General features: G+C 39.5%; 1 protein-coding gene across 1 annotated transcript in view; it reads right to left on the reverse strand.

Moving 5' to 3' along the window:
• The window catches only part of NAV3 (neuron navigator 3), a 756,623-nt gene that overhangs the window by 415,573 nt on the left and 314,122 nt on the right, over positions 1–26,928 (reverse strand). The window contains 1 exon segment of the mRNA XM_053716761.1: positions 5,337–5,405. Coding sequence (XP_053572736.1) covers positions 5,337–5,405 — 69 coding nt within the window.

The following is a 26,928-nucleotide window of genomic DNA, read 5'->3' on the forward strand; positions in this document are numbered from 1 at the left end:
AAGAAGCTGAGCTCAACATAATACTATATATGTACATTAGGGGAAATGCTTTCTTCATTTGGTTCTGTGCCACTATTGTTCTTAAAAGTTAAACATGATTCTATGTTGCTTTTACCTGATGTAATCCATAATATGATAGTGGACAGTAATAAGAAAAAGTACCACACAAATTGAAATAATGGACAGAGACTGATCAGACAATGGATTCTGATCACCTGAAACCCTGATCTGCTATTTTGCTATTGGTTAAACTTCTAGTGCATCACCAATGCTAATTATACTCAATAAAACACAACATATTTGTATATCTGTATTGTTTGTTCATTAATCTATATCAGATCAACATAATAGTTTGTTAGTATGTCCCTTTACAATGAGGTAAACTAACAACCAATATCCTGGACAAATACAAGTAGTAAAGAATGTAAACTCACAAGATGGGACTATTTATCAATGTTTTAAATATGAAGCCTCAGACAACTTAATCTATATGGAATTATTATATTAGCTGATGATATATCTAACTGAAATAATTTACTAAAGCTTCTAGGAATAAATACACCCTCACAAAGCACAGCAGACCTGCTAAACAAGCGGTCTACCATACGACTCATCCCAATGCTTGTTAACAATTCACCAATTCTACACAATCATTAGTCAACACACATCCATATTTGTGATAGACTGGAAGATCAAGCTTTAGGTTTTTATTATATTTCCACAGCATATAGTTATATTGCACAAGGATACACGAAATGTGTTAAAGCTCTGGGTACAAGCAAACTATTCATTAACCTTACAGAGGCTTTATGCGTTAAACAAAGAGGTATCATTAAAGTATTGCAAGTTTCTTGCCTTAAAGTGATGCTGCTCACTGGAAAGTAGCATCTCATAAAGACTACACGAGTCTCTAGTGCAGAGTAAAGGGACAGCAAAATTTCATTTTTATGATTCAGATAGTGCATGTAATTTAAAAAAATAAAAATCAAATTTACTGTTATTATCTAATTAGTGTTGTCCTTTTGGTATCCTTTGTTGAAATGCATAACTAGTTAGGCTCAGAAAAAGCTGCACACTATTGGGAGATAGCTACTGATTGTTGGCTGCACATAAATGCCTCTTGTCATGAACTCACCCATTGTGTTCAGCAAGCTCCCAGTAGTACATTGCTGCAACTTCAACAAAGGATACCAAGAGAATAAAGTAAATTAACAGAAGTAAATTGAGAAGTTTTAAAATTGTATGTTCTATATGAATCATGAAAGAAACATTTTTGGGGTTTCATGTCCCTTTAAAGGGACACTGAACCCAAATTTTTTCTTTTGTGGTTCAGATAGAGCAGTGTTTTTCAACCAGTGTGCCGTGAGAGATCCTCAGGTGTGCCGCGGCAGACTGACAACAGTGCAGGGGTGTTTGTGAATGAATGTCAATATGTCATGTATAGTTTGTAGGAGGCATGGCATGACAGCAAAGTACAGTGTGTATATATATATATATATATATATATATATATATATCATGTATTAGGCTACAATGTGTGATTTTGTAAAATTTTGGGATGGTAGTGTGCCACAGGATTTTTTAATGTAAAAAAGTGTGCCACGGCAAAAAAAAGGTTGCAAATCACTGAGATAGAGCATGCAATTTTAAGCAACTTTTTAATTTACTCCTATTATCATTTTTTTTTTCGTTCTCTTGCTATCTTTGAAAAAGTAAGTCCAGAACCCTGGACAGAACTTGTTCATTGGTGGATGAATTTATCCACCAATCAGCAAGAACAACCCAGGTTGTTCACCAAAAATGGACCGGCATCTAAACTTACATTCTTGCTTTTCAAATAAAGATACAAAGAGAATGAAGAACATTTGCTAATAGGAGTAAATTAGAAAGTTGCTTAAAATTCCACGCTCTATCTGAATCACAAAGGAAAAAAATTGGGTTCAGTGTCCCTTTAACTTCTAATTTTGTATAAAATATGCTTGCTATTTGTTAAAAATCTGTCACATATTTTGAGAGAACACGTATGCCTGTATTCAACTGGTAATAGTAGTGAAATGTGGAATGATTAGAGGATTTTATTTATTTTTTCAGAAACTGTGGTACAGTTACAATTTTGTTTATAATGATACTCTCCAAGTAGGTTTCAAAAATAATATTCCTAAACAAACTGCTATACACAAAATGAAGTCTACAGTAAATAGAATACATATGTATTATACATATGATAAGCATGTGCTCCTCTTAATGTTCATTACCGAGATACAGATCTTCCACTGCTTTATTTTTGTTTAATAAATGCAATGAAGGACCTCACTCTTCTCATAGACCTCCCTGTTAAAGATCTCACAGATTAAGAATTTTAATGAATCTAGTCAACTAAGTAACTAAGCATTATTAATGTGTTATGGTAACCCTGTCACTGAAAACTGTGCATTTAAATCATTTAAAACACAATAGGATGTGTATAAAATCATCATCACAATGTTACATTTTTTTTATTACCATTCTCAAACATGGAAACTCTGTATACAATTTCTCTTAAATTGTGTATCAAGTGAATGCTGAATGTTGCAAAATGTAATGCAGAAAAATTAAAACAGTGAAATGACACAACATACAGAGAATGGAACATTCATTACAACGTGTTAATTAGTAATGAAAAGGTAATAGGTGTTTTTGCCATAAACTACTTAAAGGGACAGTAAAGTCAAAATTAAACTTTTTATGATTCAGCTAGAAAACACAATTTTAAATATCTTTTCAATTTACATATATTACCAAATTTGATTAGTCCTTTGGTATGCTTTGTTGAAGAGCATATAGTCTCAGGACAACAATGCACTACAGGAAGTTAGCTGGTGACTGGTGGTTACACACATATGCCCAAGTCATTGACTTACCAGATGTTTTCAGCTAGCTTCCAGTATTCCATTGCTGTTCCTACTCTTCAACAAAGGATACAAAGAATACAAAAAGAAGTAAACTGGAAATATGTTTAAAATTGCATTTCCTTTCTGAAAAATGAGCGTTGCAACATGTATAACCCTTTAACAATAAAAATAAAATAGTATTTTGAAAAATAATACAATACTGTTAAATTGCTTAATTGTCAAAGATGTTCTATTAGAATCTTTATTTTACTAACAATGGGGGAGGGGCTAAATTACAACTATTACATCCTCCAATCCCATAAGAAATCACTGACGGTTATCCCATAAGTATAAAGTGCTGAGGGTCATCCCATAAGTATAAAGTGCTGAAGGTTATCCCATAAGTATAAAATGCTGAGGGTTATCCCATAAGTATAAAGTGCTGAGGGTTATCCCATAAGTATAAAGTGCTGAGGGTTATCCCATAAGTATAAAGTGCTGAAGGTTATCCCATAAGTATAAAGTGCTGAGGGTTATCCCATAAGTATAAAGTGCTGAGGGTTATCCCATAAGTATAAAGTGCTGAGGGTTATCCCATAAGTATAAAGTGCTGAGGATTATCCCATAAGTATAAAGTGCTGAGGGTTATCCGATAAGTATAAAGTGCTGAAGGTTATCCGATAAGTATAAAGTGCTAAGGGTTGTCCCATAAGTATAAAGTGTCGAGGGTTATCCCATAAGTATAAAGTGCTGAGGGTTATCCCATAAATATAAAGTGCTGAGGGTTATCCCATAAGTATAAAGTGCTGAGGGTTATCCCATAAGTATAAAGTGCTGAGGGTTATCCCATAAGTATAAAGTGCTGAAGGTTGTCCCATAAGTATAAAGTGCTGAGGGTTGTCCCATAAGTATAAAGTGCTGAGGGTTATCCCATAATTATAAAGTGATGAGGGTTATTTTTGTGGTCTGGACAACAACAAAGCTCCACCCAAATACCTCTTGCCCCTCTATGAGCTATTTTTTTTCTGAAGATTTTATTATTATTATTATCAGTATCAGGTATTTGTAGAGCGCCAACAGATTCCGCAGCACTGTGACATAGGTATTTTAGACATGATCACAATCCAGAAAGGACAACAAATCTATCCATATCAACTACTCCTACAGCTAATAAAAATAATTTGCAGGGAGTTGCAAAACAACAAGTTGTCCCCAATGGACCCCAAAAGTATATAACCTGACCCTTGCATTAAAGTGTGGTGAGATAATTAAGAACGTTAACAATTTATGTTTAAGTTTTTTGGGTCCATAGGTTCTATAGTTTGGGTTAACTAACTTTATATAAAAAACTTTCATGTGGTTGGAAAAATTGTATAATTCACCACTTCAATAATGATGTAAAAACTTGGTGGGACCTACAATCCCTTCTTAAAAAAATAGTGTTCTGTTTATAAATTAAGTTAGTTTATGTTTACGTTTTCTGTTTCCATAGAGTCTATAGGCTGGCTTAAAATTAAGCCAGTTTTATTAATTATTATTAAGCGTGAAGATAATATTTTAATGCTTTTTCCCCCTCAAAGTACTACTTTTAAATAGTAACTGTGCACATAAATTTTAAAGCAATGATTTTGGAACTCAAAATTGGCCTTTAATAATTTTCAACAACTTTAGATTGTGGAAAATTGTCTTATATTAATAAATATAGATACATAAGTTAGGACAATAGAAATTTTTATATCTCTTGTAAAATTTAATTAAGTAAGACTCTGAAAATCAATAATAAACAAGCTTATTAAAACAATTAAACTCATTGGCTATAATATAATCAATCCCAAATAAAATATAATAATATATAATAATCAACCCCTGCCCAAAAAAAAAACAAGAAACGTGAAATAAAAAAGTTGTATATGATAAAATGTTTTACATGGAGGCCAATTACGACTTAGCTCACTGACAGACCTGTGAATATGATAAAACCAAAGCAAAAAGTATTCTGACTCTGAATTGTGATAATTAACATTTCCATTAATAGATTGGGTTTAAATAACTAATGTGTTATATAGAATCCATCCAACCAATAGCTATTTTAAAAACAAAGAGTCAACAAGTGATTTTTTTCAACTTAAAAAATTAATTTATTACATTTCACATAAAACTGAGTGATTCCCCCCACCCCTGTTAATACCGCAAAATACTGTAAAAAAAAGTATTTTTCTTCCAAAATGATTCTGTCTTTGATTTCATAAAAAAGAGATATAACATTGTGTACATAAATATTACACATATGAATCAAATTGGGGAACTCTTTTGATGCGTTTTGTCTGGCACTAATGCTATGTAAATGTTTCATTTCTGAAATAATAATGAATTGTCTAATGTCTAGTTATGGCTACAGAACAGGACACCAGCTTATAAGGCTTAAGTTGTGTATCACTAGCACACAATAAATTACAGTCAACCAACCTAGTAGTCTTTTTTGGACTGGATGCAATTCCACTGTGTTTAGACTGAGTTGAATATCTGGCTGCCAGACTGTGTAAGAAGAAACAGAACAGTTAAATGAAAGAATTGATTACAACATGCAACAGCACAACAGTTTTCTGCTGAAACACAATATGAACAAATGAATTGGTAAAATGAATAAGCAACATACAGCTATATATTTTATATGAAACTAAATGAAATGCATACATGGAACTCTAAATACAGGCTTTAACAACACATAGCTAAAGACATGAGAGACAATGCATGTTAATTTGCTATTAGTTAATAATTCAGGTGATTGATAGCAGAATACATTCTTCAGATACAAGTAATGAAACATAAGGCAATAGTGAAATAATATTCAATAAAAAAATAGATAAATACAATGAAAAGACAAACATGGTTATTGTAGTGAACTGAATTGCTGTCTAGTGTATTTTTGGTATTTCACTTTGTTGCAACTCATAAGATGACAAATATAAACAAATAAAAATAGTACAAAGTAATTTGATTGTAGAAAATAATTATTTGTGAGTGGTTTACAGAACTCTAAAACTTAAGTATAACAAGCAAACTGTTGTTTTCTAATGTACTCGTATACAACCAACAGGGGTTTGAAAGGTAATTGAAAATATCAGCAGTGATTAAAAATTTCATTATGAATCAATGCAAAGGGAAAAACATGTAATTAATATTACATTTTAATAAATAAAATGTCAATACTTATTAATAATAATAAAAAAAGATAATAAAATATTTCCATTATAAAATACAATATATATATAATTTTTTTTAGAAGTACGATTTGAGAACTAAACAACATGAGCTTAAATATTTTGACAGTGAAAGAAAAATAAAACTAGTTTCAGTGACATAACAAAGTGATATTACTTATCGCCTAAGCACATTGTGTTAAAAACTTAATTTTGACATATATATATATAAACAGGAAAGTCTAAAATGGCTGACAGCTTGTGCTAAATTATAACCTACCTTATGGGGAGACACAGTTACGAACATGAAAAACAATTCAATTAAACAAATGGTTTGAGTAAATGAATATTTAAAATGAACTTTTCTTAATTTTAGACTGATAGACAGGAAGCCATACAGACAGATGTACAGACAGAAGGATGGGTGGATGAACGGATAGAAGGTTGTTTATTTATTTTTAACATTTAATCTGTGCTATATGTAGACATGCACTGCATGAGTGATGACTGGTAGACATGCTCTGAGAGCTGTGTAAAGTCTATACATACCAACTAGCCCTTTAAGTAATTAAGCAAAAAAAAACCCTTTTCTTTTCTTCTTTGTAGCAGCTTATTTATTAAATTTGATGTATCTAAGTGTCTTTTTCAAGTTATAAAATTGCTTTCATAGTGCAAAAACGTTATTCCCAGTGTTATTAGTTATTAGCATTTTGTATACAGTAGCTGCTTCTACCAGAGAAGAAGATATGATTGGTTGTTCATTCTATAAAATTTAATTTTATGCAAAATATTTTCTTGTCAAATAAACATATCTTTAAAAATATTGAAATATAAAAGAAACATTAATTCAACAGGGAGGAATTACAATAAAAATACACTGATGTGTCCGAATTTTAGAAAATAGACAATAAAGTATAGTATTTAAATATATCTTTTACAAAGTAACTTGGGGATTATGTTTTTCAAAAGCAAAATCAAGAGATGGTTTTCCATTATCAACCTCTCTAAAATTAAAAGCTGCACAAACGAATATGGCTGCTTAATTTCAAAACATGTTACTGCAAAAGCAGCCCTAGTCAATAGTTTTTGTAGAACATAACATGAATCAATATGTCTGAACTGCCAATATATTCAATAACTAATTGAGAAATTATGAGTTTTCTATTCATAATTTTTCCCATGCAAAAAGTGTCTGTTTTCATACTCTCTACATAACGATGGTGTTTGTGCACATAATACATGTTTGTATCAGACTATGCAAAAATACAATGTTCATAAAATTATTTACTAAAATATTTCACTAATTATTTTAGTTTTTAGTTATATAGCACAATAAAACTGGCACTTTTAATGTTTTTTTTAGGAACATGTGATACTGAACTGACTATTTAAATGTAGAGACTTTCAATGAGCTAAATAAGGTAGCAGTCCAATTACTGACCACAGGAATTTTAATACACACAAGTAAATCTCATAAAACATAAAACTGCAAACCATGAACTAGACTGCTTACTTTGTCCATCTATTAAAGGGAAGATTAAATGGCCAATAAAGTATTGTTTTAATATATGAATAAGAACTTAATAATTGTATCACAAAAGATCTGCATACAACATAGTTGTTTTAAAAGCTTTTAATTTTGACACATATATAGATTACCATCCTGAGTGTAGTTTATCTTTTCTTTTTTGCAGTTGCCAAAAAGTTAGAAATAAAATTAAATAGAAAAGTTGTTTTGCTACATGTTGTATGGTAAATATACTGTATTTATAAAATATTTCCCATAATACATATTATAAATATATTTCATTTTCAAATGTCTTTAAATTAAAGTGATGGTAAATTCAAGAGTATAACAAACACTAGGATTTACCATCACTAAAAATAAACAGTTTCTGTCATCATTTACTAAAAAAACACGGTTAAATTTAACCTATCTGCACAGCAAGTATATCGCTAACTCAGAGCCTCCGTCTGCCCACGGCACAGCACTATTCTCCAATGAGGTGACGTTTCCACCTCTAGCTGTGCTAGGATGTCAGTTGACACGCATGACTATTGGTTTAGAGGTTGAAACGTCACCTCATTGAAGAAGAGCACTGTGCTTTGCGGAGCCAGAGGTGCTACGTTAGAGATATACTTGCCACACAGATAGGGTGAATTTAACAGCGTTCTTTTTAGTAAGTGATAACTGAAACTGTTTATTCTTAGTGATGGTAAATCCAAACGTTTTTTATACACTTGGATTTACCTCAACTTTAAATGATGAGCTTTCTTATATAAGATAATATATAATATGTTATAAAAAAAAAACAGAATTTATGCTTACCTGATAAATTACTTTCTCCAACGGTGTGTCCGGTCCACGGCGTCATCCTTACTTGTGGGATATTCTCTTCCCCAACAGGAAATGGCAAAGAGTCCCAGCAAAGCTGGTCACATGATCCCTCCTAGGCTCCGCCCACCCCAGTCATTCGACCGACGGACAGGAGGAAATATATATAGGAGAAACCATATGATACCGTGGTGACTGTAGTTAGAGAAAATAATTCATCAGACCTGATTAAAAAAACCAGGGCGGGCCGTGGACCGGACACACCGTTGGAGAAAGTAATTTATCAGGTAAGCATAAATTCTGTTTTCTCCAACATTGGTGTGTCCGGTCCACGGCGTCATCCTTACTTGTGGGAAACAATACCAAAGCTTTAGGACACGGATGAAGGGAGGGAGCAAATCAGGTCACCTAAACAGAAGGCACCACAGCTTGCAAAACTTTTCTCCCAAAAATAGCCTCCGAAGAAGCAAAAGTATCAAATTTGTAAAATTTGGCAAAAGTGTGCAGTGAAGACCAAGTCGCTACCTTACATATCTGATCAACAGAAGCCTCGTTCTTGAAGGCCCATGTGGAAGCCACAGCCCTAGTGGAGTGAGCTGTGATTCTTTCAGGAGGCTGCCGTCCGGCAGTCTCATAAGCCAATCGGATAATGCTTTTAAGCCAAAAGGAAAGAGAGGTAGAAGTCGCTTTTTGACCTCTCCTTTTACCAGAATAAACAACAAACAAGGAAGATGTTTGTCTGAAATCTTTAGTAGCCTCTAAATAGAACTTTAGAGCACGGACAACGTCCAAATTGTGTAACAAACGTTCCTTCTTTGAAACTGGATTCGGACACAAAGAAGGTACAACTATCTCCTGGTTAATATTTTTGTTAGAAACAACTTTAGGAAGAAAACCAGGCTTAGTACGCAAAACCACCTTATCTGCATGGAACACCAGATAAGGAGGAGAACACTGCAGAGCAGATAACTCTGAAACTCTTCTAGCAGAAGAAATTGCAACCAAAAACAAAACTTTCCAAGATAGTAACTTAATATCTATGGAATGTAAGGGTTCAAACGGAACCCCTTGAAGAACTGAAAGAACTAGATTTAGACTCCAGGGAGGAGTCAAAGGTCTGTAAACAGGCTTGATCCTAACCAGAGCCTGAACAAATGCTTGAACATCTGGCACAGCTGCCAGTCTTTTGTGTAGTAAGACAGATAACGCAGAGATCTGTCCCTTTATAGAACTTGCAGATAATCCTTTCTCCAAACATTCTTGAAGAAAGGAGAGAATCTTAGGAATTTTTATCTTATTCCATGGGAATCCTTTGGATTCACACCAACAGATATATTTTTTCCATATTTTATGGTAAATTTTTCTAGTTACAGGTTTTCTGGCCTGAACCAGAGTATCTATCACCGAATCTGAAAACCCACGCTTTGATAGAATCAAGCGTTCAATCTCCAAGCCGTCAGTTGGAGGGAGACCAGATTTGGGTGTTCGAATGGACCTTGAACAAGAAGGTCCTGTCTCAAAGGTAGCTTCCATGGTGGAGCCGATGACATATTCACCAGGTCTGCATACCAAGTCCTGCGTGGCCACGCAGGAGCTATCAAGGTCACCGAAGCCCTCTCCTGATTGATCCTGGCTACCAGCCTGGGAATGAGAGGAAACGGTGGGAATACGTAAGCTAGGTTGAAAGTCCAAGGAGCTACTAGTGCATCTACTAGAGTCGCCTTGGGATCCCTGGATCTGGACCCGTAGCAAGGAACCTTGAAGTTCTGACGAGACGCCATCAGATCCATGTCTGGAATGCCCCATAATTGAGTTATTTGGGCAAAGATTTCCGGATGGAGTTCCCACTCCCCCGGATGAAATGTCTGACGACTCAGAAAATCCGCTTCCCAATTTTCCACTCCTGGGATGTGGATCGCAGACAAGTGGCAGGAGTGATCCTCCGCCCATTGAATTATTTTGGTCACTTCTTTCATCGCCAGGGAACTCTTTGTTCCCCCTTGATGATTGATATAAGCAACAGTCGTCATGTTGTCTGATTGGAACCTTATGAATTTGGCCTTTGCTAGTTGAGGCCAAGCTCTGAGAGCATTGAATATCGCTCTTAGTTCCAGAATGTTTATCGGGAGAAGAGACTCTTCCCGAGACCATAGACCCTGAGCTTTCAGGGATTCCCAGACCGCACCCCAGCCCACTAGACTGGCGTCGGTCGTGACAATGACCCACTCTGGCCTGCGGAAGCTCATTCCCTGGGACAGATGGTCCAGGGTCAGCCACCAACGGAGTGAATCTCTGGTCTTTTGATCTACTTGAATCATTGGAGACAAGTCTGTATAATCCCCATTCCACTGTTTGAGCATGCACAGTTGTAATGGTCTTAGATGAATTCGTGCAAAAGGAACTATGTCCATTGTTGCAACCATCAATCCTATTACTTCCATGCACTGCGCTATGGAAGGACGAGGAACAGAATGAAGCACTTGACAAGAGCTTAGAAGTTTTGATTTTCTGACCTCTGTCAGAAAAACATAATTTATGCTTACCTGATAAATTCCTTTCTTCTGTTGTGTGATCAGTCCACGGGTCATCATTACTTCTGGGATATAACTCCTCCCCAACAGGAAATGCAAGAGGATTCACCCAGCAGAGCTGCATATAGCTCCTCCCCTCTACGTCACTCCCAGTCATTCGACCAAGAATCAACGAGAAAGGAGAAACCAAGGGTGAAGTGGTGACTGGAGTATAATTTAAAAGATATTTACCTGCCTTAAAAAACAGGGCGGGCCGTGGACTGATCACACAACAGAAGAAAGGAATTTATCAGGTAAGCATAAATTATGTTTTCTTCTGTTATGTGTGATCAGTCCACGGGTCATCATTACTTCTGGGATACCAATACCAAAGCAAAAGTACACGGATGACGGGAGGGATAGGCAGGCTCATTATACAGAAGGAACCACTGCCTGAAGAACCTTTCTCCCAAAAATAGCCTCCGAAGAAGCAAAAGTGTCAAATTTGTAAAATTTGGAAAAAGTATGAAGCGAAGACCAAGTTGCAGCCTTGCAAATCTGTTCAACAGAGGCCTCATTCTTAAAGGCCCAAGTGGAAGCCACAGCTCTAGTAGAATGAGCTGTAATTCTTTCAGGAGGCTGCTGTCCAGCAGTCTCATAGGCTAAACGAATTATGCTACGAAGCCAGAAGGAGAGAGAGGTAGCCGAAGCCATATGACCTCTCCTCTGACCAGAGTACACGACAAACAGGGAAGACGTTTGTCGAAAATCCTTAGTTGCCTGCAAGTAGAACTTGAGGGCACGAACTACATCCAGATTGTGTAGAAGACGTTCCTTCTTTGAAGAAGGATTCGGGCACAGGGAAGGCACCACGATCTCTTGATTGATGTTCCTGTTAGTGACTACCTTAGGTAAGAACCCAGGTTTTGTACGCAGAACTACCTTATCTGAATGAAAAATCAAATAAGGAGAATCACAATGTAAAGCTGATAACTCAGAGACTCTCCGAGCCGAAGAAATAGCCATTAAAAATAACACTTTCCAAGATAACAACTTTATATCAATGGAATGAAGGGGTTCAAACGGAACTCCTTGTAGAACGTTAAGAACAAGGTTTAAACTCCATGGCGGAGCAACCGTTTTAAACACAGGCTTGATCCTAGCTAAAGCCTGACAAAAGGCCTGGACGTCTGGATTTTCTGACAGACACCTGTGTAACAAGATGGACAGAGCTGAGATCTGTCCCTTTAATGAGCTAGCCGATAAACCCTTTTCTAAACCTTCTTGTAGAAAGGACAATATCCTAGGAATCCTAACCTTACTCCAGGAGTAACCTTTGGATTCGCACCAGTATAGGTATTTACGCCATATCTTATGGTAAATCCTTCTGGTAACAGGCTTCCTAGCCTGTATCAGGGTATCAATAACCGACTCAGAAAAACCACGTTTTGATAAAATCAAGCGTTCAATTTCCAAGCAGTCAGCTTCAGAGAAGTTAGATTTTGATGTTTGAATGGACCCTGTATCAGAAGGTCCTGTCTTAGAGGTAGAGACCAAGGCGGACAGGATGACATGTCCACTAGATCTGCATACCAAGTCCTGCGTGGCCATGCAGGCGCTATTAGAATCACTGATGCTCTCTCCTGTTTGATTTTGGCAATCAATCGAGGAAGCAGCGGGAAGGGTGGAAACACATAAGCCATCCCGAAGTTCCAAGGTGCTGTCAAAGCATCTATCAGAACCGCTCCCGGATCCCTGGATCTGGACCCGTAGCGAGGAAGTTTGGCGTTCTGGCGAGACGCCATGAGATCTATCTCTGGTTTGCCCCAACGTCGAAGTATTTGGGCAAAGACCTCCGGATGAAGTTCCCACTCCCCCGGATGAAAAGTCTGGCGACTCAAGAAATCCGCCTCCCAGTTCTCCACTCCCGGGATGTGGATTGCTGACAGGTGGCAAGAGTGAGACTCTGCCCAGCGAATTATCTTTGATACTTCCATCATTGCTAGGGAGCTTCTTGTCCCTCCTTGATGGTTGATGTAAGCTACAGTCGTGATGTTGTCCGACTGAAACCTGATGAACCCCCGAGTTTTTAACTGGGGCCAAGCCAGAAGGGCATTGAGAACTGCTCTCAATTCCAGAATGTTTATTGGCAGGAGACTTTCCTCCTGATTCCATTGTCCCTGAGCCTTCAGGGAATTCCAGACAGCGCCCCAACCTAGTAGGCTGGCGTCTGTTGTTACAATTGTCCAGTCCGGCCTGCTGAATGGCATCCCCCTGGACAGATGTGGCCGAGAAAGCCACCATAGAAGAGAGTTTCTGGTCTCTTGATCCAGATTCAGAGTAGGGGACAAGTCTGAGTAATCCCCATTCCACTGACTCAGCATGCACAATTGCAGCGGTCTGAGATGTAGACGTGCAAAGGGTACTATGTCCATTGCTGCTACCATTAAGCCGATCACCTCCATGCATTGAGCTACTGACGGGAGTTGAATGGAATGAAGGACACGGCATGCATTTAGAAGCTTTGTTAATCTGTCTTCTGTCAGATAAATCTTCATTTCTACAGAATCTATAAGAGTCCCCAAGAATGGAACTCTTGTGAGAGGAAAGAGAGAACTCTTCTTTTCGTTCACTTTCCATCCATGCGACCTTAGAAATGCCAGAACTAACTCTGTATGAGACTTGGCAGTTTGAAAGCTTGAAGCTTGTATCAGAATGTCGTCTAGGTACGGAGCTACCGAAATTCCTCGCGGTCTTAGTACCGCCAGAAGGGCACCCAGAACCTTTGTGAAGATTCTTGGAGCCGTAGCCAATCCGAATGGAAGAGCTACAAACTGGTAATGCCTGTCTAAGAAGGCAAACCTTAGATACCGGTAATGATCTTTGTGAATCGGTATGTGAAGGTAAGCATCCTTTAAATCCACTGTGGTCATGTACTGACCCTTTTGGATCATGGGTAAGATTGTCCGAATAGTTTCCATTTTGAACGATGGAACTCTTAGGAATTTGTTTAGGATCTTTAAATCCAAGATTGGCCTGAAAGTTCCCTCTTTTTTGGGAACCACAAACAGGTTTGAGTAAAACCCTTGTCCTTGTTCCGACCGCGGAACCGGATGGATCACTCCCATTAATAACAGATCTTGTACACAGCGTAGAAACGCTTCTTTCTTTATCTGGTTTGTTGACAACCTTGACAGATGAAATCTCCCTCTTGGGGGAGAGAATTTGAAGTCTAGAAGGTATCCCTGAGATATGATCTCTAGCGCCCAGGGATCCTGAACATCTCTTGCCCAAGCCTGGGCGAAGAGAGAGAGTCTGCCCCCCACTAGATCCGGTCCCGGATCGGGGGCCCTCGATTCATGCTGTCTTTGGGGCAGCAGCAGGTTTCCTGGCCTGCTTGCCCTTGTTCCAGGACTGGTTAGGTTTCCAGCCTTGTCTGTAACGAGCAACAGCTCCTTCCTGTTTTGGTGCAGTGGAAGTTGGTGCTGCTCCTGCTTTGAAATTCCGAAAGGGACGAAAATTAGACTGTCTAGCCTTAGCTTTGGCTTTGTCTTGAGGCAGGGCGTGGCCCTTACCTCCTGTAATGTCAGCGATAATTTCTTTCAAACCGGGCCCAAATAAAGTTTGCCCCTTGAAAGGTATATTAAGTAATTTGGACTTAGAAGTTACATCAGCTGACCAGGATTTTAGCCACAGCGCCCTACGTGCCTGAATGGCGAATCCTGAGTTCTTAGCCGTAAGTTTGGTTAAATGTACTACGGCCTCCGAAATGAATGAATTAGCTAGTTTAAGGACTCTAAGCCTGTCCGTAATGTCGTCCAGCGTAGCTGAACTAAGGTTCTCTTCCAGAGACTCAATCCAAAATGCTGCCGCAGCCGTAATCGGCGCGATGCATGCAAGGGGTTGCAATATAAACCTTGTTGAACAAACATTTTCTTAAGGTAACCCTCTAATTTTTTATCCATTGGATCTGAAAAAGCACAGCTATCCTCCACCGGGATAGTGGTACGCTTAGCTAAAGTAGAAACTGCTCCCTCCACCTTAGGGACCGTTTGCCATAAGTCCCGTGTGGTGGCGTCTATTGGAAACATCTTTCTAAATATTGGAGGGGGTGAGAACGGCACACCGGGTCTATCCCACTCCTTAGTAACAATTTCAGTTAGTCTCTTAGGTATAGGAAAAACGTCAGTACTCGCCGGTACCGCAAAGTATTTATCCAACCTACACAATTTCTCTGGTATTGCAACAGTGTTACAATCATTAAGAGCCGCTAAAACCTCCCCTAGTAATACACGGAGGTTCTCCAATTTAAATTTAAAATTTGAAATATCTGAATCCAATCTGTTTGGATCAGAACCGTCACCCACAGAATGAAGCTCTCCGTCCTCATGCTCTGCAAGCTGTGACGCAGTATCAGACATGGCCCTAGTATTATCAGCGCACTCTGTTCTCACCCCAGAGTGATCACGCTTGCCTCTTAGTTCTGGTAATTTAGCCAAAACTTCAGTCATAACAGTAGCCATATCTTGTAATGTTATCTGTAATGGCCGCCCAGATGTACTAGGCGCCACAATATCACGCACCTCCCGGGCGGGAGATGCAGGTACTGACACGTGAGGCGAGTTAGTCGGCATAACTCTCCCCTCGCTGTTTGGTGAAATTTGTTCAATTTGTACAGATTGGCTTTTATTTAAAGTAGCATCAATACAGTTAGTGCATAAATTTCTATTGGGCTCCACCTTGGCATTGGAACAAATGACACAGGTATCTTCCTCTGAATCAGACATGTTTAACACACTAGCAATAAACTTGCAACTTGGCTACAATCTTATTTAACAAAAACGTACTGTGCCTCAAAGAAGCACTAAACGATTAAATGACAGTTGAAATAATGAACTGAAAAACAGTTATAGCATCAATCCTTGAAAACAACACAACTTTTAGCAAAGGTTTGTTCCCATTAGTAAAGTAACAATAATTAAAATTGAAAATAAAAATTACAGAGCAACGTTTTTAATCACAGTCAATATATAAGTCTCACAGCTCTGCTGAGAGAATCTACCTCCCTCCAAAGAAGTTTGAAGACCCCTGAGTTCTGTTAGAGATGAACCGGATCATGCAGGAAATACAAGAGTAACTGACTGGAAATTTTTGATGCGTAGCAAAGAGCGCCAAAAAAAACGGCCCCTCCCCCTCACACACAGCAGTGAGAGAGAAACGAAACTGTCACAATTAAAACAAGCAACTGCCAAGTGGAAAAATAATGCCCAAACATTTATTCACTCAGTACCTCAGAAAATGCAAACGATTCTACATTCCAGCAAAAACGTTTAACATAATAAATACCTATTAAAAGGTTTAATGTACTTTTAACAGAGTAATTCCAGTGAAATACCATCCCCAGAATACTGAAGTGTAGAGTATACATACATGTCATTATAACGGTATGGCAGGATTTTCTCATCAATTCCATTCAGAAAATAAAAACTGCTACATACCTCAATGCAGATTCATCTGCCCGCTGTCCCCTGATCTGAAGCTTTTACCTCCCTCAGATGGCCGAGAAAGAGCAATATGATCTTAACTACTCCGGTTAAAATCATAGTAAAAACTCTGGTAGATTCTTCTTCAAACTCTGCCAGAGAGGTAATAACACGCTCCGGTGCTATTGTAAAATAACAAACTTTTGATTGAAGTTATAAAAACTAAGTATAATCACCATAGTCCTCTCACACATCCTATCTAGTCGTTGGGTGCAAGAGAATGACTGGGAGTGACGTAGAGGGGAGGAGCTATATGCAGCTCTGCTGGGTGAATCCTCTTGCATTTCCTGTTGGGGAGGAGTTATATCCCAGAAGTAATGATGACCCGTGGACTGATCACACATAACAGAAGAAAATCCTCATTTCTAAGGAATCTATTATTGTTCCCAAGAAGGGAACTCTTGTTGACGGGGACAGAGAACTCTTTTCTTTGTTCACCTTCCATCCGTGAGATGTGAGAAAGGCTAGAACGATGTCCGTATGAGCCTTTGCCTTTGACAGGGACGACGCTTGTATTAGAATGTCGTCCAAGTAAGGTACTACTGCAATGCCCCTTGGTCTTAGAACCTCTAGAAGGGACCCTAGCACCTTTGTGAAAATCCTTGGAGCAGTGGCTAATCCGAATGGAAGACCCACAAACTGGTAATGTTTGTCCAGAAAAGCGAACCTTAGGAACTGATGATGTTCCTTGTGGATAGGGATATGTAGGTACGCATCCTTTAGATCCACGGTAGTCATAAATTGACTTTCCTGGATGGTGGGTAGAATCGTTCGAATAGTTTCCATTTTGAACGATGGTACCCTGAGAAATTTGTTTAGGATCTTCAAATCCAAAATTGGTCTGAACGTTCCCTCTTTTTTGGGAAATACGAACAGATTGGAATAAAATCCCATTCCTTGTTCCTTTATTGGAACTGGGTGTATCACTCCCATCTTTAACAGGTCTTCTACACAATGTAAGAATGCCTGTCTCTTTATTTGGTTTGAGGATAAGTGAGACTTGTGGAACCTTCCCCTTGGGGGTAGTTCCTTGAATTCCAGGAGATAACCTTGAAAAACTATTTCTAGCGCCCAAGGATCCTGAACATCTCTTGCCCAAGCCTGAGCAAAGAGAGAGAGTCTGCCCCCCACCAGATCCGGTCCCGGATCGGGGGCTACTCCTTCATGCTGTCTTGTTAGCAGTGGCAGGCTTCTTGGCCTGCTTACCCTTGTTCCAGCCTTGCATTGGTTTCCAGGCTGGTTTGGGTTGTGAGGCATTACCCTCTTGCTTAGAGGATGCAGAATTAGAGGCTGGTCCATTTCTGCGAAAAGGACGAAAATTAGGCTTATTTTTAGCCTTAAAAGACCTATCCTGTGGAAGGGCGTGGCCCTTTCCCCCAGTGATGTCTGAAATAATCTCTTTCAAATCAGGTCCAAATAAAGTTTTACCTTTGAAAAGAATGTTAAGTAATTTTGTCTTGGATGACACATCCGCTGACCAAGACTTTAGCCAAAGCGCTCTGCGCGCCACAATAGCAAACCCTGAATTTTTCGCCGCTAATTTTGCTAATTGCAAAGCGGCATCTAAAATAAAAGAGTTAGCCAATTTAAGTGCGTGAACTCTGTCCATAACCTCCTCATATGGAGTTTCTCTACTGAGCGACTTTTCTAGTTCCTCGAACCAGAACCACGCTGCCGTAGTGACAGGAACAATGCATGAAATTGGTTGTAGAAGGTAGCCTTGCTGTACAAAAATCTTTTTAAGCAAACCTTCCAATTTTTTATCCATAGGATCTTTGAAAGCACAACTATCTTCGATAGGAATAGTAGTGCGTTTGTTTAGAGTAGAAACTGCCCCCTCGACCTTGGGGTCTGTCTGCCATAAGTCCTTTCTGGGGTCGACCATAGGAAATAATTTCTTAAATATAGGGGGAGGAACAAAAGGTATGCCGGGCTTTTCCCACTCTTTATTTACTATGTCCGCCACCCGCTTGGGTATAGGAAAAGCGTCGGGGGGCACCGGAACCTCTAGGAACCTGTCCATCTTGCATAATTTCTCTGGAATGACCAAATTGTCACAATCATCCAGAGTAGATAACACCTCCTTAAGCAGTGCGCGGAGATGTTCTAATTTAAATTTAAATGTCACAACATCAGGTTCAGCTTGATGAGAAATTTTTCCTGAATCTGAAATTTCTCCCTCAGACAAAACCTCCCTCATGGCCTCTTCAGATTGGTGTGAGGGTATGACAGAACAATTATCATCAGCGTCCTCTTGCTCTTCAGTGTTTAAAACAGAGCAATCACGATTTCTCTGATAAGTAGGCATTTTGGATAAAAGATTTGTTATGGAGTTATCCATTACAGCCGTTAATTGTTGCATGGTAATAAGTATTGGCGCACTAGATGTACTAGGGGCCTCCTGCATGGGCAAAACTGGTGTAGACACAGTAGGAGATGATGTAGTATCATGTTTACTCCCCTCATTTGAGGAATCATCTTGGGCAATATCATTATTTGTGGCAGTACTGTCCTTACTTTGTTTGGACGCTATGGCACAATTATCACATAAATTTAAATGGGGAGACACATTGGCTTTCATACATATAGAACATAGCTTAAACTTGTCAACAATGCACAAAAAACGTTTTAAAATAAAACCGTTACTGTCACTTTAAATTTCAAACAGAAACACTTTATTACTGAATATGTGAAAAAGTATGAAGGAATTGTTCAAAAATTACCAAATTTTCACCACAGTGTCTTAAAGCCTTAAAAGTATTGCACACCAAATTTCAGAGCTTTAACCCTTAAAATAACGGAACCGGAGCCGTTTTTCAATTTAACCCCTATACAGTCCCAGATACAGTCTTTACTAAGACCCAACCAAGCCCTGAGGGGAATACGATACCAAATGATGCCTTCTAAAAGCTTTTTCAGAGATTCTTAGATCCTCACACATGCATCTGCATGTCATGCTCTCAAAAAACAACTGCGCATTAGTGGCGCGAAAATGAGGCTCAGTCTATGACTAGAAAGGCCCCCTGACTGAAAAAGGTGTCCAATACAGTGCCTGCCGTTTTATAAACGTTCCCCAAGATTATAAATGTCAATTGTTAGCCTAAATTTGAATAATATGCACAAATAAAGCAATCGATTTAGCCCATAAAAATGTCTACCAGTTTTTTAGCCCATAATAAGCCCTTTATTCTGTTTGTTTTTGACTAAGAAAATGGCTTACCGGTCCCCATGAGGGGAAATGACAGCCTTCCAGCATTACACAGTCTTGTTAGAAATATGGCTAGTCATACCTTAAGCAGAAAAGTCTGTTAACTTTTTCCCCCAACTGAAGTTACTTCATCTCAACAGTCCTATGTGGAAACAGCAATCGATTTTAGTTACTGTCTGCTAAAATCATCTTCCTCTTACAAACAGAAATCTTCATCCTTTTCTGTTTCAGAGTAAATAGTACATACCAGCACTATTTTAAAATAACAAACACTTGATAGAAGAATAAAACTACAAAAAACTCTTAACCATCTCCGTGGAGATGTTGCCTGTGCAACGGCAAAGAGAATGACTGGGGTGGGCGGAGCCTAGGAGGGATCATGTGACCAGCTTTGCTGGGACTCTTTGCCATTTCCTGTTGGGGAAGAGAATATCCCACAAGTAAGGATGACGCCGTGGACCGGACACACCAATGTTGGAGAAAAAGAGAAAATGACGGGGAAAAACAAATTTGGATACATGGATAATGATAAATATATAAATACAGGTGTACCTCTGAGATATTGGGGGTTCGGTGTCAGACCACCACAATAAACCAAATATATCAATAAAGTGAGTCACACAATTTTTTGTTTTGTTTCCCAGTGCATATAAAAGTTATATTTACACTGTACTGAAGTCTATTTAAGTGTGCAATAGCATTAAGTCTAAAGAACAATGTACCTACCTTAAAGTGATGGTAATTTTTACAATTTTTGATAAAGGATTATGTTAAAATGTTTAATGTTGGGGGCGGAGCTAGCCGCCAAGCAGAGCAGACGCTTCTACACAGAGCTCTTCCACATAATCCTATATTAAGTCACTAAATGCCATTATTCCCTAGGCAAAGCCTTCATTTTTATATCTATATGCATGTCTTATTAAGGGACACTTGAAACGGCTCATTTGGCAGAGACTATAAAAAGAAGGCTCCAGCACAAAGCTCCGGCATGAAGCAGCTCTGAGCCTCAGATGAACAAGCCGCCATCTTAGATCTTATCCTCTCCATTATAAAGGTGGATCAAGCTTAAGCTACAGCATCACCGCATGGCAGGTCCCAATCTCAAACACTAACGAGACAAGACCTGGACCTGCAACCAGTCTGTCTCTAACAGTAATCTTACTGCACCTGCTGTGCCTAGTGATATTGTCATCGCTATTAGGCTCAGAGCTGTGGAACCCCCCCGAATCCCCCTTCCCTCTCTCCCTTCACTATCTTCCTTTTGGTGTCGAGGCAGAGAACTACTGAGGCAGCCACAGGGGACAATATCTATAACACTCCCGAGGCGCAGCTCACATTTTGTTCCTGCACCTCCTCCTGAGACATGGAGCCTGCAATACCAGAGGGAGACAGGGTGCCGCATCAACCGGAGGCCCACTACACTGATCTTCAGCAATGTCTCCGGGCGCTCATAGATCTTGCCAAATACCTCCCACAAGTCCCGAGAGAGATGCCGCAGCAGAGGAGTGTTGTGACCCGCCCGGAGGCCATCAGGCGGCACAGTGTGAGTCCCGGAGACCAGTTTACAGCTAAACAAGCCTCGAGGATTGCAAGTACCTCACCGCTCCCTGAGACTTCACAATTGAGACAGCTCTCCCGCTACTACCTAGAGGTTAAGTCGCTCCTAGGAGCAGTTAAGAACACGGCAAATGTTACTTCTCCATGGGAGTCCCAAAGGCATAAATTTAAAAAACACCTCCCAAAACTCTGGACATTACCTAGGAATAACTGCGGCCCACTGTATAGACCTACCCAGAGCCTTCCTACCTCCCTGTCAAGCCATGGCAGAGATCTGGAGGAATCAGTGACTCGAACTTATGTCACAGCTCCATATTACCTTCCCTGCCCGAGATCTGGTGTGGGTTAGGGGTTTTGATCAGCATATACAGTCTGCTGGATATACCTCTAGTAACTGATAATTTACCCTCCTTTCTTTTATATGGCCCCTTCCCCCAGTTACTTATCTATTTGAAGAGGGGCAGAAGAAGTAGCAGATTAACCCTTAGGTGTTCCTACTAAACCACTTAGCATACCTTCTTAGCCTACATCTGTATGTTTATACCCAATGTTCCCTGTTTAGATGTATGTAACTATGTTGGAGATGCCTCTCCTTCTTATTTCCTTATTATACAAGTTATTGCCTTAATTGAATGTTTACATTAGATAATGCACTTAGAGGTAATAGATCACCCAGTCAGCAGATTTGGTCCCTGACCTCAGACACCTACAATTTGATATTATTATCCCTTTTTTCATACTATCTACCCCCCATCCTGGTTGTTCTACTACCCTCTTGTGGACAACACTCTCTCTATCTCCTTTCAGAATGCGAGCGGCTTTTGCCCGCTGTTTTTTCCTCCTTCTTTCTCTTTCTCATGGCCTAAGAAGGGCCGCTGCATAAGCTAACTCCCCACTTCTTGCCAGGTAAAGAATATTTTCAATATAGATATGGGGACCTGTTCTGAGTTATTACAACGAAAAATGAAGCTCCATTATATATAGCTCACAGTTTCTTTCTCACGCCTGCAGGGCAATATACAATGTCATCTATACATGCTTACCTTACATAGTTACTCTTTTGTGTTGGCAAATGTACTGAACCTAAATATGCTCCTGGAAATTGTATAGCCTAAAACTTTATTATTAGCATAGACTTGTGAGGCTGAGTACTTTTCTATGTTCTCTCCTTTTAAATGACTAGCATGTTACAACAATAATTTGTGGTGCTCTGTATTATTAATCCCTGTTGATGAGCGAACATTGTACATTGTATTTTCTTTTTTTGAAGCTTCAATAAAAAAAAATATTAATAAAAAAAAAAAAAAATGTTTAATGTTTGTTGTAGTCGCTATTTTTTTTTTACATATATTATCTCTTTATTTAGATATGCACTTACTTACTATTCTACTCCGGCATTGTTACGCTCCAAACCCTTCTACTTTCTTGTATTTGCACTGCGATTTATGCGATTTAGAGAGCGGTCTCACCCGCTCTCTAATTATGCATGACGTGATGCCAACGTTGAATAAACTGTCCACGCATGCGCTATGCTCCCCATGCTTAAATGCTAAAAACAATATGTTGTTATGAATGCATGAGCAAATGATCCTCTTTTTTCTTTTTTAATCTGAAATATGCCAAAATGCCATAAATCTGATTGGAGAAGGGCGAAAATGTCATATTAGAAAAGAGAAAAAAAAAGGTCTTAGTTTCGGAGCTGCTGAGTGGGTGCAATAGAAAAGGAGCGGTTTGATCGAAAATAAAAAAGTAAGCTTGCAAATTATACGTTTTCATCTGAAACTCCTGTAATTTTTTCATTTTACTTCTGATGGCTAAGTATACACGTTGTGAATTTACCATCACTTTGATTAAAAAAGAAACTTTATGCTTACCTGATAAATTTGTTTCTTTTTAGATACGATGAGTCCACGGATTTCATCCTTACTTGTGGGATTACGCCTCCTGGTCAGCAGGAGGAGGCAAAGAGCACCACAGCAGAGCTGTATATATAGCTCCTCCCTTCCCTCCCACTCCAGTCATTCGACCAAAGTTAGGAAGAGAAAGGAAAAGCCAAGGTGCAGAGGTGTCTGAAGTTTAACAAAAAATAAAGTCCTGTCTCATAGAAACAGGGTGGGCCGTGGACTCATCATATCTAAAAAGAAACAAATTTATCAGGTAAGCATAAATTTTCTTTTCTTTTTAAAGATATGATGAGTCCATGGATTTCATCCTTACTTGTGGGATACAATACCAAAGCTATAGTACACGGATGAAAAGGGAGGGACAAGACAGGGAACCTAAACGGAAGGCACCACTGCATGAAGAACCTTTCTCCCAAAAGCCGCCTCAGCTGAGGAAAAATAATAAAATTTATAAAATTTTGTAAAAGTGTGAAGAGAAGACCAAGTTGCAGCCTTGCAAATCTGTTCCACAGAAGCTTCATTTTTGAATGCCCATGAGGAAGCAACAGCCCTAGTGGAATGAGCCGTAATCCTCTCAGGAGGCTGCTGTCCAGCAGTTTCGTAAGCCAAACGTATAATACTCTTCAGCCAAAAAGAAAGAGAAACAGCCGTAGCTTTCTGACCCCTACGTTTCCCTGAAAAAACAACAAACAAAGAAGACGAATGTTGAAAATCCTTAGTCGCTTGTAAGTAAAACTTTAAAGCACGAACTACTAAATTATGTAACAGGCGTTCCTTCTTAAAAGAAGGATTAGGACACAAAGAAGGAACAACAATCTCCTGATTAATATTCTTGTTTGAAACAACCTTAGGATGAAAACCAGGTTTAGTACGTAACACCACCTTATCCGCATGGAAAAACACAATTTATGCTTACCTGATAAATGTATTTCTCTTGTGGTGTATCCAGTCCACGGATCATCCATTACTTGTGGGATATTCTCATTCCCAACAGGAAGTTGCAAGAGGACACCCAACAGCAGAGCTGTAATATAGCTCCTCCCCTAACTGTCATAGCCAGTCATTCGACCGAAAACAAGCCGAGAAAGGAGGAACCATAGGGTGTAGTGGTTACTGTAGTTTAAATTTAAAAATTACCTGCCTTAAAATGACAGGGCGGGCCGTGGACTGGATACACCACAAGAGAAATAAATTTATCAGGTAAGACTAAATTGTGTTTTCTCTTGTAATGTCCAGTCCACGGATCATCCATTACTTGTGGGATACCAATACCAAAGCTAAAGTACACGGATAAAGGGAGGGACAAGGCAGGAACTTAAATGGAAGAAACCACTGCCTGTAAAACCTTTCTCCCAAATATAGCCTCCAAAGAAGCAAAAGTATCAAATTTGTAAAATTTTGAAAAAGTATGAAGCGAAGACCAAGTCGCCGCCTTGCAAATCTGTTCAACAGAAGCCTCATTTTTAAAGGCCCAAGTGGAAGCCACAGCTCTAGTGGAATGAGCTGTAATCCTTTCAGGAGGCTGCTGTCCAGCAGTCTCAAAGGCTAAGCGGATTAAGCTTCTTAGCCAAAAAGAAAAAGAGGTTGCCAAAGCCTTTTGACCTCTCCTCTGTCCAGAGTAGACAACAAACAAAGCAGATGTTTGCCGAAAATCTTTAGTAGCTTGTAAGTAAAACTTTAAAGCACGGACCACGTCCAGATTGTGTAACACAAGGATGGAACCACAATCTCTTGATTGATATTCTCGTTAGATACCACCTTAGGTAAGAACCCAGGTTTGGTACGCAGGACTACCTTATCCGTATGAAAAATCAGATAAGGAGAATCACATTGTAAGGCAGATAGCTCAGAGACTCTACGAGCCGAGGAAATAGCTACCAAAAAAAAAAAACACACTTTCCAAGATAAAAGTTTGATATCTATGGAATGAAGAGGTTCAAACGGAACTCCTTGAAGAACCTTAAGAACCAAGTTTAAGCTCTATGGTGGAGCAACAGGTTTAAACACAGGCTTGATTCTAACTAAAGCCTGACAAAATGCCTGAATGTCTGGAACATCTGCCAGACGCTAGTGCAAAAGAATAGACAGAGCAAAAATCTGTCCCTTTAAGAAACTAGCTGACAATCCTTTTTCCAAACCTTCTTGGAGAAAAGATAAAATCCTAGGAATCCTGACCTTACTCCATGAGTAACCCTTGGATTCACACCAATAAAGATATCTACGCCATACCTTATGGTAAATTTTCCTGGTGACAGGCTTTCGTGCCTGTATTAAGTTATCAATAACTGACTTGGAGAAGCCACGCTTTGATAAAATCAAGCATTCAATCTCCAGGCAGTCAGCCTCAGAGAAATTAGATTTGGATGGTTTAAAGGACCCTGAAGTAGAAGGTCCTGTCTCAGAGGCAGAGACCATGGTGGAAAGGATGACATGTCCACTAGATCTGCATACCAGGTCCTGCGTGGCCACGCAGGTGCTATCAGAATCACCAATGCTCTCTCCTGCTTGACCTTGGCAATCAGTCGAGGGAGCAGAGGAAACGGTGGAAACACATAAGTCAGGTTGAAAGACCAGGGCGCTGCTAGAGTATCTATCAGTGTCGCCTTGGGATCTCCGGACCTGGATCCGTAACACGAAAGCTTGGCGTTCTGGCGAGACGCCATGAGATCCAGTTCTGGTTTGCCCCAACGGAGAATCAGTTGTGCAAATCGCTCCAGATGGAGTTCCCACTCTCCCGGATGAAAAGTCTGACGACTTAGAAAATCCGCCTCCCAGTGCTCTACATCTGGGATATGGATAGCTGATAGGTGGCAAGAGTGAATCTCTGCCCAGTGAATTGTTTTTGAAACTTCTAACATCTCTAGGGAACTTCTTGTTCCCCCTCGATGGTTGATGTAAGCTACAGTCATGATGTTGACCGACTGAAATCTGATGTACCTCAGAGTTGCTAACTGAGGCCAAACCTGAAGAGCCTTGAATATCGCTCTTAGTTCCAGAATATTTATTGGAAGGAGAGACTCCTCCTGAGTCCACGATCCCTGAGCCTTCAGGGAGTTCCAGACTGCACCCCAACCTAGATGGCTGGCATTTGTTGTTACAATAGTCCAATCTGGCCTGCGAAGGTCATACCTTTAGACAGATGGACCCGAGATAGCCACCAGGGAAGAAGATCTCTGGTCTCTTGGTCCAGATTCAGTTGAGGGGCCAAATCTGTGTAATCCCTGCTCCACTGACTGAGCCTGCATAGTTTCAGCGGTCTGAGATGTAAGCGTGCAAATGGCACTATGTCCATTGCCGCTACCATTAAGCTGATTACTTCCATACACTGAGCCACCAAAGGGCGCGGAATGGAATGAAGAACCCGACAGGAATTTAGAAGCTTTGATAACCTGGACTCCGTCAAGGTAAATTTTCATTTCAACAGAATCTATCAGAGTCCCTAGAATGGAAACTCTTGTGAGTGGGGATAGAGAACACTTTTCCTTGTTCACTTTCCACCCATGCGACCTCAGAAATGCCAGTACTACGTCCGTATGAGACTTGGCAATTTGGAAGTTTGACGCTTGTATCAGGATGTTGTCTAAATAAGGGGCTACTGCTATGCCCCGTGGCCTTAGGACCGCCAAAAGCGACCCTAGAACCTTTGTAAAGATTCTTGGGGCTGTAGCTAATCCAAAGGGAAGAGCTACAACTGGTAATGCCTGTCTTGAAAGGCAAACCTGAGAAATCGATGATGATCTTTGTGTATCGGAATGTGAAGATAAGCATCCTTTAGATCCACTGTAGTCATATATTGACCCT

This window comes from Bombina bombina, chromosome 6, assembly GCF_027579735.1.
Source record: "Bombina bombina isolate aBomBom1 chromosome 6, aBomBom1.pri, whole genome shotgun sequence".
NCBI classification, from domain to species: Eukaryota; Metazoa; Chordata; class Amphibia; order Anura; family Bombinatoridae; genus Bombina; species Bombina bombina.